At 49.2% G+C, this 14344-nt stretch overlaps 1 protein-coding gene across 1 annotated transcript; it reads right to left on the bottom strand.

Moving 5' to 3' along the window:
• Positions 1-7016: 7016 nt before the first annotated feature.
• Positions 7017-14144, bottom strand: LOC130030665 (5-hydroxytryptamine receptor 3C-like). Its single transcript, XM_056122031.1, has 9 exons — positions 14078-14144; positions 12260-12444; positions 11150-11194; positions 10407-10516; positions 9412-9581; positions 9099-9259; positions 7784-7988; positions 7391-7606; positions 7017-7275 (listed from the first exon to the last, which is right to left on the bottom strand). Exons 1-9 carry the CDS (start codon positions 14142-14144, stop codon positions 7046-7048), a joined length of 1389 nt encoding a protein of 462 aa, XP_055978006.1. The 3' UTR covers positions 7017-7045.
• Between the last annotated feature and the right edge of the window lie 200 nt (positions 14145-14344).

The following is a 14344-nucleotide window of genomic DNA, read 5'->3' as shown; positions in this document are numbered from 1 at the left end:
GCTTTTTCCTAAGAATCTTAAGAATTTCTCGGTGTACAAGGCATGCTGGACACCAAGGCCAGCTCTTGACTCTGAGGCACCATGCTGGCCTGGGATGCCGAGTAAGCAGGCAGGTGACCACTCAGTATCCTCCCGGGGCAGTCCTTCATCCCGGGTGCCACCTCTTCCCCGGGCATGTCTTCCATCTTCTCCTGACCAGGAGACACTCAGAAGCAGCTGCCAAGCATGCTTTTATGAAGCATCCAACCTGGGTGACCATTTTCAAGATTATCAGAGCTACTTTTCTTCTCCACCTGCTGGAATAATCTGGAGGACCTGTAAGACCCTCGTTTTCGCTCTGGGCACATGCCAGGGCTTTCACTATTATGCGGAATTGGGGAGATGTACAGAATTTTTAGCAGATTCTGTCAGTGTAGCCAGCGGGGGTCTTCCCCAGCCAGCTGCCTTTTGGACTTGTGAGCCTTCAGAACTTGGCCGTCTGTGGGATTTGGGGGCACACCAGCAGATCCCTTTAAAAGAGGGGCTTGGAACTGGGAGAGCAAACAGTGGTGAGGCCACATGCATAGCAGGCTCCTGCCCTGGGTTTGGTCCTCCTGAGCATCAAACCTAGAGTAACTAATAAGTAGTAATGTGTAAGAAAGAGGGTGAAGGTGAGGATGAGAAGGAGGAGGAAGAAGAAGAAGAAAAGGAGGATGAGGAAAGGAGGAGGGAGCCTGGGGTTCAGTCCTTAGTACTGGGACTTTTCCTTCATTATTTTAAAAATTTATTTATAGTCTCCTGAACACTGCCTGGGGTGACTCCCTCCCTGCTCTGCCTGTAAGTATGCTTACAACCCCCACAAAGAATGACAATCCCATACTTACTACTTGTCTTTTCTTTTTATTTCTCATTCAAAAAATGAGGGGGTAGAACCAGAAATTTCATAATTCTTCTGTCTATTGCCTCCCACCTAGAATTTGATTTTAAATTCCATATCTCAGTCTGCATGATAATTAGAAGTTCTTGGGTGTTCAATACCCATCCAATAAGGGGTTGATATCAAGGATATACAAAGCACTGGTTGAACTCCACAAGAAGAAAATCCAACCCCATCAATAAATGGGGTGATGAAATGAGCAGACACTTTCTCAAAGAAGAAATCCTAATGGCTAAAAGGCACATGAGAAAATGCTCTACATCACTAATCATCAGGGAGATGCAGATCAAAACAACAATGAGATATCATCTCACACCACAGAGACTGGGGCCCACATCCAAAAGAACAAAACTGGTATTGATGTGGGTGTGGGGAGAAAGGGACTCTCCTTCACTGCTGGTGGGAATGCTGACGGGTTCAGCCCCTTTGGAAAACAGTATGGACAATTCTCAAAAAAATTAGAAATTGAGCTCCCGTTTGACCCAGCAATACCACTCTGGGGAATATATCCTGGAGACGCAAAAAAGTATAGTCGAAATGACATCTGCACTTGTATGTTCATTGCTGCACTGTTCACAATAACCAAAATCTGGAAAAAATCCGAGTGTCCGAGAACAGATAACTGGTTAAAGAAACTTTGGTACATCTACACAATGGAATACTATGCAGCTGTTAGAAAAGGTGAAGTCATGAAATTTACATACAAGTGGTACTATATGGAAAATATCATGCTAAGTGAAATGAGTCAGAAAAAGATTGCAATAGAAAGATTACATTCATCTGTGGAATATAAAGTAACAAAGTAGGAGACTAACAACCAAGAATAGCCGAGATAAGCATCAGGAGGTTCACTCCATGGCATGGAAATCAGCCGCACATGCTGGGGGAAAAGGCAGCTCAGATAGAGAAGGGAGCACCAAGTAAAGGGTGTTGGGAGAATCCTCCCAGGTTGAGAGATGCATGCTGAAAGTAGACTATAGACTGAACATGATTGCCACTCAATGCCTCTTTTGCGAACCACAGCACCCAAAAGGAGAGAGAGAACAAAAGGGAATGCCCTGCCACAGAGGTGGGGTGGGATGGGGGGGGTTGGGAGGTGGGAGGAATACTGGGATCATTGGTGGTGGAGAATGGGCACTGGTGGAGGGATTGGTACTCGATCACTTTATGACTGAAACGCAAGCACAAAAATTCATAAGTCTACAACTGTACCTCATGGTGTTTAACTAATAAAAATTTTTAAAAAAGAAGCTCTTGGGTGTCTCAAATTTGACTTTTTTGTTTCTAGCTACTTATAAGTGATTCTTTTAAATCCATATCTTCAGGGGCTGAGATAGGGGCATGTGACTTGCCCGCGTTGCTCTGAATCCCGGTAATCCCGTGATCTGATAAGTACCACCGGGAGTGGCCTGGAGTTCCCTGGGCACTGCCGTATTGTGGCCTCTCTGATCCCATTGCTATAGGGCCCAGGCAGCTCTGCACATCAGCCCCAGCACTGAACCCCCAACCCAGTCTGCTGAGTATCACTAGAAATGCCCCCCCCCATGCCACAAAAGCATTTCCAAAATAATTTAAGCTGCACTTCTAGCTCCATTTCTGTCAGAAGACATTGACACTTGTAAGGGTGAGCCAGTTTTTCAAGGTTCCCCAACAGACAAGTAACTGAATCCCATAAGTACCCAGGATCCCGGGCTGGAGCCATAGCACAGCGGTAGTGCGTTTGCCTTGTGCGCAGCCAGCCCAGCTGAGCTGGGTTCTATTCCTCTGCCCCTCTTGGAGGGCCCAGCAAGTTACCGAGAGTATCTCGCCTGCATGACAAAGCCTGGCAAGTTACCTGTAATGTATTCGATATGCCAAACACAGTAACAACATGTCTCACGATGGAGACATTACTGGGCCCGCTTGAGCAAATTGATGAACAATGGGAGGACAGTGACAGTGACAGTGACCCAGGATCCCAATGTCTCTGTACTAAATCATTTCCTCCCATCATGTAGAAAGACCAGCGCTAATGAATGCTCAACAAAGAGATGGTTAAAAGAGAGAAAAGGACGGGCTTGAAATGAAGTCAGCTACTGCTCATCCTAGGCTGAGCCCCAGGGAAGAGAAAATAGAAGCAAAGATGATATGGAGATAAAAATCATTTTTCCTATGTGGCAGGTACACCCAGTGATGCTGGGGGTGCCACGCAGCACCTGGGGTAGAACCCAGACCTCACACAAGGAAAGGCTGCACTCTACCACTAGTGCCATAGTCTCTGCCTAAACTAACACATTTTGCTTTGATGTTTGTTGGGGGTGGGGAAACTCCCCAGTGCTGCTCAGGGAATGGGGGGGCCTTGCTCTGTGACATTCATCATGGTGGTGTGGGTCTGACAAGTTTGGGGCCAGGGGTTCTGGGGGTGCCGCACCTGGCAATGCTTGGGGAAGGGAGGCCACACTGTGCCAGCGATGTAATTCAGGGCCTTGTGTACACTAGGCATTTAAACTCTCTCCAGTCCAGTCATATATTTTATTTATTTATCTATTTATCTATTTTATTGAGTCACCATCAAATACAGTTACAAGCTTTCATGTTTGAGTTACAATCACACAATGATCAAACATCCATCCCTCCACCAGTGCAGATTCCACACCCCAATGTCCCCAGTATACCCCCACCTTTTCCCGCCCTCTCCCTGCCTGCATGGCAGACAATATTCCCCATGCTCTCTCTCTCTCTCTCTCCTTTTGGGCATTATGGTTTGCAATACAGAGAGGTTATCATGCTTGCTCCTTTATGTACTGTCAGCACGTATCTCCCATCCCTACCGATTTCTCCAACCATCATATTCTTCATTTTCTTAGTGATCCCTTCTCTATTCCAGCTGCCTTCTCCCCTGCCACCCTGACCCCCTCGCTCATGAGGCAGGCTTCCAGCTATGGAGCAATCTTCCTGGCCCTTGTCTCTACTGTCCTTGGGTGTCAGTCTTGTGTTATGTTATTTTATACTCCACAAAAGTCATATATTTTAAAGGCAAGTTCACAAAAACCTAGAGTGAAACTGCAGTATGGAGAAATAAAATGGTTTAGAGAAGAAGAAAGTGAACAAGAAGAATGTAAGAGCCAAAGGGTGGCACTACCTATAAAACAAACAAACAAGGTGGGGAGCAGGAAAGATAGGTAGGACCTGTCCCAGAGCTGGTTCTCCTGAAAAGGTTAGGCGTGGGGCCGGTAGTGGCTCGGTGGTAGGACAGTAGCCTTGCACATGTGAAGTCTTGGTTTGATCAGGACACAACAGAGTCCATCACTGACCTAGTAAAGCCTTGCAGGAATTTGCCTCCTAACCAGAGAAAAGCCATTCTCATGAAGCAATCAATTCTGGGTTCATCCCAGAAATCTGTTAGTGACAAACCAAAGGCCACCATCTAATTAACCGTAGAGGTTTATTGATTCTTTGGGAGTCCTCTAGTTTCAAAGGTTCTGTTTGGTGATCTGTTATGTGTGACATCACAGGCACAGGGTTTGCTTTCGGAGGACAGAGCATCACTGTGATTTTGTTAAGTCTCCCTTAATGGAAAGGTTCATCAATGCAAGCCGTGTGCCAAATATAGAACAAACAAAACCCCCAAACAGTGCCTGTTTCATATTTAAACAAAACTTAATGTTATGTGTAGGGAAAAGATGAAAAGGTTCTAATCAAAGAAATGCATGTTCTTTGATGAGGGGGGAAATCAAGAAAATGATACAATTTTGGGGCTAGAGCCATGGTCCCGTCTGTAGGGGGCTTGCTTTGCACAAAGCCAACCCAGGATTAAATCCCCAGCACTACACAGGGTCTCCTGAGCCCTGCCAGGAGCAAATAGGATAAAAAAGGCACATTCTAAAATGTATCATGATCCAAATGTTTGTGGATCTGTAGCGACTATTTAACAGGGTTGCTGTAAGGATTTCACATGATCATCTGCATAAAGCAGTGAGTCTGGGCTGCACGGTCGGCATGGAACACATGCGGTGCCCTGTTTGAACTACATGGTGCATTTGCTGCAGAAAGTGGAGGAGCAGTCCCAATCATTCATGTGTTTAGGTGGTTGTCAGGGTTCCAGTCTCGCAGCCACACTGTGTTTACACTTGATGACTTCTGAAGGGGAGTGAGTATGTCACGATTCTAGAAGCTGAGAGTCGGAGATCTCCCTGAGAAATTTATGTAGAGGATAAAACTGGAGAGATAATACAGGGATCAGGCTCATACTTTGCAGGCGGTCGACCCAGGTGCAGTCCCCAGCACCACACGGACCCCTGAGCAATTCTGGATGTAGCCCTGGAGACCCCTGAGCACACCAGCGTGGCCAGGTAGTCCTGAGAACTGTAGGGCTGAGCAGCGCAGGCCCTCACATTGAAACGCTGGTCCTGTTGGCCAAGAATCACTGGGAGTCTACTGCCTCCCCATGACATCTGAGCATTTCTTGGGCACAGCCTCCTCGGAATAAATATATAAATTCAAAGAAAGGAATAAAAAGAGCGGGTCCAGAGAGATGGAACAGGATGTAAAGCACTGGCTTTGTGGCCAGCCTTGACCATGGCTCTGGTTCAAATTCCCGACACCACCTATGAGCACAGAATTAGAAATCACCCCTGAATCCCATGCAGTGTGGACTAACCATCCCCTCCTCTCAAAAAAAAAAAAGAAGTAGAATAAAAAGAGAGCTGTGTCATATTCTAGCTGGGCTGGTGGGAAAGAGGCTGAGCAGAGTGGAATATTTTGTTCATCTCTCACACCCCAATATTTCCAGGTCCCAGCAGGAGACTGCATGGAACCAATGTCCCTGGGGACTCAGCCTCCAGCTGGAATGTCTGTGGCTGGCAGCCTAGCAAAGGTCTGAGTAGCAGGTGTTCTTGAGGGGAATGAAGGGGCAAGACCTCATGCTACCCTTGTGGCAGTGCATCCAGGGGACCTTGGCCATCTGTCTTCCTTTTAAGCATCCTCAGGGACCAGAGGGAGGTGGGTTGAGGTGGGGGAGAGCAGCGGAAATGAGGAGCTGGGGGAATATCATTCAGTGAGCTCCATGACCTGGGGTACTTTAGCATGAGATATGAAGTAGTAGAATAAACCAAAGGACAAGAAACAAAAGAGTTCCTGGAAATAAGATGATATTTGAGTTGTAAGTAAATTGCTCTCAAATCTGTGCTCTCAAACCAGGGGATTCCAACAATTCATGCAAGAGCTCTTGTCCCAGAGAGTCCATCCAGGCTCGACTGGTTTCAGGAAGCTGGTGGGAGAGGTGAGCAAAGATTTGCAAAGAATAAAGCCAGTGCTGGGGAAGGGAGATTCCCCATTCATATGGAGTGAGGGGCAGTGGTGGAGTATTTTTGTTTTCCCTAAGTCAAAAAGCACACGTCATTCTTCAGTGTGCTTTGCTTTTTCCCTTTGGCCTCTTCTTTTCTTCTCACAAGGAAGGCCAGACCAACTCTAACTGCACAGCAACCAGACCAGGTGAAGGTAATTTGGGACTATGTTAGCATCTTGAGTGCCTAATCCTGAATGAGTCATACGTCAGTTGGTGACAAAAGGTTTCACTCTTTCAGCAAGAGATACCTAATTACTGCTTCATTAATTTTTGAAGCTTAAATCCAGGATAACCGGATTTAGGAGGTTAATCCTTATGTATAATTCCCTATAATAGATTTTGTTATCTACTCTATTTTTCTCTCCACTTTTATATTCTTATTTGTTAGACTTTTATAAGAAAAGAAAGAAAGAAAGAAAGAAAAGGAGGTAGAAAGGACAGAATGAAGGAAGGAAGTCCTTAATTTGGTAATTGGAAGTTTCTACAGCACTTCTGCAAGATTTAATATTAAGGTCCTTGATACTGTCATATGATTCAGGGACGTATAGTGCTTTCTGCAAAGGGGTTTTCGTGGGGTCATTCAGTCAAGGGACACAGGCAGGTAGGGTTTTGGGGAAAGTGGTAGGAGCTGAGGTCAGGCAAGGAGCAGGCACCTAACTAGGAGGGATAGAAAAGCATCTGGACTCACGTGGAAACTAGATGGTTGCCAGAGCAATGAGGTTGAGATTTGGATAGGAAAAAGAGCGTGGTGGGTTTCTAGAGGCAAGAGGGGCTCCAGACTGGGGCTTTCAGATGGCCTCTGCCTAGGTGGTCCAGAGAATGGTGACTGTGATGACAGAGGTGATCATGAAGAGCAGGTAGAGGCGGAAGAGCAGGGTGTCCATCATGTGGCTGAAGAGCACCCACAGGTCGACCAGATGTCTCTTCCGAGCCTCATCTACCTGCTGGGCATTGGCTGACTCTGGACCTCCATTCACTTCCGCCCCTCTGGGCCCAGCCTCCTTTCCCACCAACTCCACAGGCTCCTTCACACCTGCAGAGACAGAGGCTGAGACGTGTGTGCCCAGTTTCCCAGGGATAGAGAGGTCAGGGAGGGGGACAGGAGCAGAGAAGTAGAGGTACTAGAAGAGAGGCAGGATCTTCCTTACCAGGCAGGTGAGAGGGCTGGAGACCCGGACCCCTGTTTCCCTTCTGGTGTGTAGTGGGGCAGCCTTTCCAGGGGCTGATGCAATAGAAGAGCAGAGAGTGGAGCCATGGCGGCATGGGTGGCGGCTGGGTGGTGGCCACATGCAGCAGGTAGGTGATGAAGATGGTCTCCAGCAGGCTGACGACCATCAGGGACAGGCACAGGGAGAAGTACACACCTGGTGAGAGTCGGGTGGGTGGGAACTGGAATGAGTCACTGCCTTAGACTTCCTGTTTCCTCCTCCCTGAGGCCCCCTTGCTAAGGATCTCTTTCACTTCAGTCTGATTCCTTGGGTCTCTCCTCCCCTCTCCCACCTCTCTTATTTTTATTCTCCCAGAGGAGTGAAAGACCATACTGATGAGGGGTGTGCCCGTGTCTGGCAGTAAGTCGTTCATCAAGAGCAGGAAGACGTTGTAACCCAACAGAAGGGTGATCTTGAAGGGCGCCCGGTTCTCGTTCTCGGCCGGCAGGTAGAAGCTGAGGGCGTCAATGGCCACCAGAAAGCCACTGGGGACTAGAAGGTTGAGAACATAGAGGCTAGGCCTGCGCCTGATGGCCACCTGGTGGGGAGGAGAGAAACGAGCAAGCAAGAAGGAAGCTGGAGTGGTCACATCAGTGAAGAGCAAGAGTTGAGCATTTCCTAGGTCACTTTTGGGAGGGCAGTGACCCCATAACCTTCCCACTCCTTTCTCTGCAGCAGAGTCATCTTAAATCACTGCTCACACTTTTCCAGGCTCTCATCTGCAACACTGCTACCAACGGGAAGTATCTCATGCCTTCCGGGCCTGAGTTCTCAACTTGGTCCCCTTATACATGTGTTCCTGATCACGTGCTCTTGGCAGAATGGTCACTGTCACTGTCACTGTCCTCCCATTGTTCATTGATTTGCTCGAGCGGGCCCAGTAACGTCTCCATCGTGAGACTCGTTGTTACTGTGTTTGGCATATCGAATACGTCACGGGGAGCTTGCCAGGCTTTGGCATGCAGGCGAGATACTCTCGGTAGCTTGCCTGGCTCTTCGAGAGGGGCGGAGGAATCGAACTCGGGTCAGCCGTGTCAGCCGCATGCAAGGAAAATGCCCTACCTGCTGTGCTATTGCACCAACCAGAATGGTAGGATCCTATTTTGTATTTTAACTTCTGCTTGCTTTCCTCATTGAGGAAAACCTGCCAGGAACTTTGCTGATGAACATTTTAAGACCCACATGAAAGGGAAAGCAGGACAATGACCAATCTTTGGGGGCTCAGCAGTGTTATCTGTGAGACGTGTTTTGTAGCATTTTAACCATTTCTATTTAAAAAGAAGCATAATGTGATGGAGAGATAGTACAGTGGGCAGGGCACTTGCTTTGACCATGGCTGGCTCGAATTTGACTTCCAGCATCCCACATGATGCCCGGAGCACCCCCCCCCCCCCGCAAGGAATGATCCCTGCACCTCCAGAGTTCTGCTATCCATAGGGGTGGGGTAGGGGTAGATGCACTGTCACAGACATCTGCTGCCCTGCAGCTTTGTTTCCTTCTGGGGGAGGATTCATTCCATCCATCCAATAGGAAAAGACTAGGGAACACCCCTGCCCTCATAGAGCCCACTTTCTAGGGAAGTGCTTGCTTTACAGGTCAACACCAGCCCTCGGCCTTTGAAGGTCACACCCAGGGCTCTGAGGCTCACATAGAAAACGATTTGGTCGTACTGGTGGTTGCCCACATTCATCTTCTCGGCTCTTTGGTGGATGCTCAGAAGTACCCATGCTCCCTTGCTCCGGATGAGGTTCTGGGATGTGCTGGAAATCTCTTGCACTTCTTTCTCCATGCCCAGGACCATGTGCTCCACTGCAAAGCAGACACAGACAAACTCAGTCTCCCCTCGTGCTTCCCAAAGGGTGGGACACTTGCCTCTGAGCTTCCACACCCCTTTCAGAGAATATCCCTTCCAGAACCTTTTCTCAGCCTCTCAACAGGCTCTCACCAGGCTCCCCGCTCACCCGTGTAGATGAAAGAGCTGAAGGTGAGGGTGCAGTTCTGCTCATCAAAGGGGAAGTAGAAGATGTCCAGGTTACAGATGCTGGTCACCCGCATTGGCTTGTCATATTTGATGCGACCGTCACTGTTGACGTAAGCCAGGAGGTCGTTCGGGGTCTGATCTATATCCATGCTGTGAGTGAGAAGAACAGGGAGGTGGCTGGAGGTGGAGGTATGGGCTCCCTCAGATGTGGCCTTCCACAGTGCCTCTGCTCCAGTCCTCCCCGTATCCATCAGCCCGTGTCCAGGAAGCTTGTATGCTCTTTGGTTCAGACAACAACTCTTCTTTCTTCTGGGGGGGAGGGTGGTACACTTACTGTGCTCAGAGATAACTCTTTTTTTGGGGGGGGGTCACACCTGGCGATGCACAGGGTTACTCCTGGCTCTGTACTCAGGAATTACTCCTGGTGGTGCTCGGGAGACCATATGGGATGCTGGGAATTGAACCTGGGTCGGCCATGTGCAAGGCAAACACCCTACCCACTGTGCTATTGCTCCAGCCCCAGGAATAATTCTTGACTCTGCACAAGGGATCACTCCTGGCAGGCTCAGGGGACCATATAAGATGCTGGTGATCAAACCTGGGTCAGCCACACACAAAGCAAGTGCCTTCTCCACTGTACTATGACTTTGGCTAATGCTGTACCAACAATTTCTTCCTTCCTTCCTTCCTTCCTTCCTTCCTTCCTTCCTTCCTTCCTTCCTTCTTTCCTTCCTCTCTTTCTGGCACAACCCCAAAGTGCTCAGGACTTACTCCTGAATCTGTGCTCAGGGATCACTCCTGGCATGCTTGGGGGACCATATGTGGTTCTGGAGACCAACCTAGTCTGCTGCGTGCAAAACCCTACCTGCTGACAGACATTCTTAGACTCCACTAAGGCAAGTCTGTGTGGTCCCAGAGGTTCCTTCTTGCCATTCCCCGGCCTTTCCTTTGTGCCTTTCCAGCCCTGATACTCACAACTCCTCGATGAAGATATCTGGCAGCCAGAGGTTCTCCGTTGCCAGGCTGAGCTTCCTGAGGCCCCCACAGTCCTCTGGCTTCCACCTGATGAATGGATTGTCCCAGATCTAAGGGGAACCATGGCATGGGGCAAACGCAGTGGAAGCTAGTGTTAGTCTTCTGACCCTTATACTCCTCCCCACCTTGCCCCAGTACACACACACTTCTTTGCTCCTCCACCTCCTCTCTGGTGACAGCGCTCACAAAGCACTGACAAAGCCCGGCTTGCTTTCACATCCCCTCAGTGCATTAAAAGGGGGAGCCCCGACTTGGCCCCGGTTCCCTGGGATTGAGTCACATAAGTATCGGCTTCCATAACTTGGCTTCCTCTTCCGCCTCTTGCCTCATCTCTGCCTGACCAACCAGAAAGCTTTGTGTTTCTTTCTTTGTTTTTGTTTTTTTTTCAGGGGTGGCGGGGTCACATCCAGAAATGTCAGGGGTTACTCCTGGCTCTGTGCTCAGAAATTACTCCTGGCGGTGCTGGGGGGACCATTTGGGGTGCTGGAGATTGAGCCTCAGTCGCCACATGCAAAGCAAATGCTCTCCCTGCGGTACTATGGCTCCGGCTCCAGCTCTGCGCTTCTGTTGTTGGTCTGGTGCGGGCAGAGTATGCTTAACTTTAACCTTTGCGGCTGCTAAGTTGGGCCCAGCATCGGGAAAAGGAAGCTGCCCTTGTTAAAGGGAAACTGAGTTTCTCATACCATGTTTAACCACAGGAATGATGTCATCAGTTGAAGCTGGGCATCCTGGAAAAACAATTTTTATAGATCATTAACTCCATAAAGTTGGGTCCAATATTACCACCTCTTATTCATTTCTAAGGCTATTTTTTGGTGCCTATTAATAGTGCTCAGAACCTATTCCTTTCTCTGTGCTCAGGAATCACTCCTGACAGGGCTCAGGGGACCATATGTGGTGCTGGGGATAGGAAACGGGCCACTTGCATGCATGGCAAGCACCCTACCACTGTACCATCTCTTTGGCCCTTTAGAATTTTTAATCATAGTTGGAAATTGTTAGAAAGCACTTTAATTAGAAAAAGTAGGTCAAATCATGTAAAATATATGAAAAATGTAAACAAAGGGCCAAAGAGATATTATTAGGGTTATAGTACTTGCGGTGCATGTGCTGACTCAGATTCGATCCTGAGCACTGAATATGCTCCCCCAAACACCAGTGGGAGCAACTCCCAAATGCAGAGCCAGGAATAGTCCCTGAGCACTGCTGGGTTATTCCCTAAACTCACCCTCCAGCCCCCCAACCCCCCCTCCAAGAAAATAAGCCAACAATAAGAAAGCTCAAAGTCTTTGTGGAATATTCCTAAGGGATTTTACTCCCAGTGATTGAAGCATCATCTCCCCGCTCCTAGAATGAGCCCTCTCTTTTGTTTTTCTTTTGATCTTTGGGCCACACCTGGCTGTGCTCAGGGTTTACTCCTGACTCTCTGCTCAGGGATCAGTCAGGGATCGAACCTGGGGTCTGCCACATGCCACCCAAGTGCCCTGCCTGCTCTACTATTTCTCTGTCTCCTAGCATGACTAGCATGAGCTTTTTTAATTTTTTGTGGGGGAGTCACACCCAGCGATGCTCAGGGGTTATTTCTGGCTCATGCACTCAGGAATTACTCTTGGCGATGCTCGGGGGACCCTATGGGATGCTGGGAATCGAACCCGGGTCAGCTGCGTGCAAGGCAAACTCCCTACCCACTGTGCTATCTATCTCTCCAGCCCTGCCAGCATAAGCTCTTAGTTTGATACAATCCAGTGGAGCACTCGCTGCTCCAGACAGCTACTGTGCTGGGCGGGACTCACCACTTTAAGGATGGCGGACAGGGTGAAGGAAATGTTGACCATTGTGGGGACACTGTGGTTGAGGGCAGGACGGAAGGCCTTCCTGTCGAACACCGGCTGGAAGGCTGCGGGGTCCACCCCATGCTGGTCAAAGCCCGAGCAGTTAATGGTGAAAGTGTCGCCTCGTCCTGTAGAGCGCAGAGGCCCTGTGAGGGGGGGTGGGGGGTTCTCCTGCCCAGATATGGGATCCAGGCCGATAGGTAAATGATAGAGGCTGGATGGAGAGGAGGGGCATCGAGGCCAGGCTCCATCCTCAATTCTTTGTTTCTGACCCCATGCAAAAACGACAAACAGGCATGCAAACCTGGCCCTGACCACTACATGGCAGTGCCCTACTGCATTCTGCACCCTCCCTGCAACCCTCCTGCCTCCCAGCCCTGCTCTTGCGTGGCTCATCTATGCCCTAGTGTTCCCTGGAGTGGGCCAGTGATGAGTGTCATTGCAGTTCTTGTCCTTAGTCCATGGACGAGGCCCCGGGATCCCTCCCGGGGCAGATGCTCCGGGAGGCGGGTCTGAAGGAAGGAGCTCATTTTTCCCATTTTATCATTTTCATGAGTCTCTCCTACCTCTCTGGTGTTGTGATTGTTGTGTTTTCTTTTTCTTTTTCATTTTTTGCAGTTGTCAATATTTTTGTTTTCTTTTGCTTTCCATTTAGGGTGACACCCGGCTGTGCTCAGGGATGACTCCTGGTTCTGTACTCAAGGATCACTCCCGGCAGTGCTCACAGTTCATAATTGGTGCCAGGTATCAAACCAGGACTGATCTTTTGCCAGCAAGGCCCTCGTGCTATTTCTCTGGCCTAGTGGTTATTGTCTTTTAAAACTCAGTAATGGGCTGGAGAGTTAGTACAGGGGATGAGACACTTGCCTTGCATTTAGATGTCTCTGGTCCCATCCCTGACACTGTGTGGTCCTCCAAGCACTAACTGGAGTGAATTCTGAGCAAAGAACCAGGAATAGTCCCTGAACAGCACCCAGTCCCCGACCCCCCACCATCCTTCAACCCCCCCCCGCCCAGTGGTTATTGACTGGAGTGGTAGAGGGATGTTTGGCTTGCTTGCAACTGACTCTGGCTTGATTCTCAGCACCACATATGGTTCTCTGAGCACCATCAGAAGTCACTCATAAGTACAGAGTCAGGAGTATCCCCTGAGCTCTGGTGGCTATGGTCCAACCACAACCAAAACAAAAGCCCCACAAATAAGGAAGCTCAGTAGTTGACATCCCAAAACTGCCATGGAGAGTTCCTTGATGCCCATCTTTGCCCTAACTCCTTTCTTGTTGCTCTTTGTGGAACAGAAATAAAATATTGGGAAGGGAGCATGTTCCTGGAGGGTCTGTTTGTGTCTACCTCAGAGGCTGTACGAGCCACCCTTGCTCTGAAAGCGGGAACTACTCTGACCTGGGGAAAACATACATCTCTTTGGCTAGAGATCTTTCCCACTATCTCCTGCCTTTGTGCCTCTTCCCTGTTTGTTTGCTTCCGAGGAGGAGAAAGAAACAACTGATACTCATCAAGTCCAGAGAAAGATCAGATTCCTGAAAGGAGAAGTCCCTGGGGACGGAAAAAGGCTTGCCGAAGCAGGCCACGGAGCAGTTGTGATAGTCAAGAGCCAATTGACTTTGAGTCCCAGGAGGAGGCGGGCAGCCGCCCTTGTCATCAGTTCCCAATTTTAGCAACAGCAACAGCCAGTCAATGAGTGTCCAGGAATCACAAGAATGAGCCTGGTTTGTTTCCCAGACCTCGTGCGGCCGCTTTGCTGCTCTCGACCCAGCTTACCTTGAAGGGGCAGGTGCAGAATGAGGTAGAGGAGGACTCCTCCGGGAAGCCAGCCTCCTTCCATCATCCTTGCTGGCTCTTCTCTGGGGATTTAGTGCTGATGCTGACTTTAAAAGCCCGCAGGACACACCTTGAGCAGCGACTTTGAATAATGCAGGTGTCAGGTGACCTGTCCCCTGGTGACCAGAGAAGGCTGGTGAGGACTCCCTCACTTTATGTCCTAATCGGGCCGGAATTCAGTCTCCAGACGTCATCTGGAAAATCCTT

The sequence above is a fragment of the Sorex fumeus genome, unplaced genomic scaffold (genome assembly GCF_029834395.1).
Source record: "Sorex fumeus unplaced genomic scaffold, SorFum_2.1 ptg000044l, whole genome shotgun sequence".
Classification (NCBI taxonomy): domain Eukaryota; kingdom Metazoa; phylum Chordata; class Mammalia; order Eulipotyphla; family Soricidae; genus Sorex; species Sorex fumeus.
This window is presented reverse-complemented; position numbering and strand designations above follow the sequence as displayed.

Bases quoted from the DNA above. Each gene is read 5' to 3' on its own strand.
- LOC130030665 (XM_056122031.1), bottom strand. From the start codon at position 14,144: ATGATGGAAGGAGGCTGGCTTCCCGGAGGAGTCCTCCTCTACCTCATT. The intron at 11,195-12,259 runs GTGAGTCCCGCC...TTGTTTTTCCAG, and splicing joins TGTCCGCCATCCTTAAAGTG to GATGCCCAGCTTCAACTGAT. The intron at 7,989-9,098 runs GTGAGCCTCAGA...CCTCCCCACCAG, and splicing joins ACGACCAAATCGTTTTCTAT to GTGGCCATCAGGCGCAGGCC.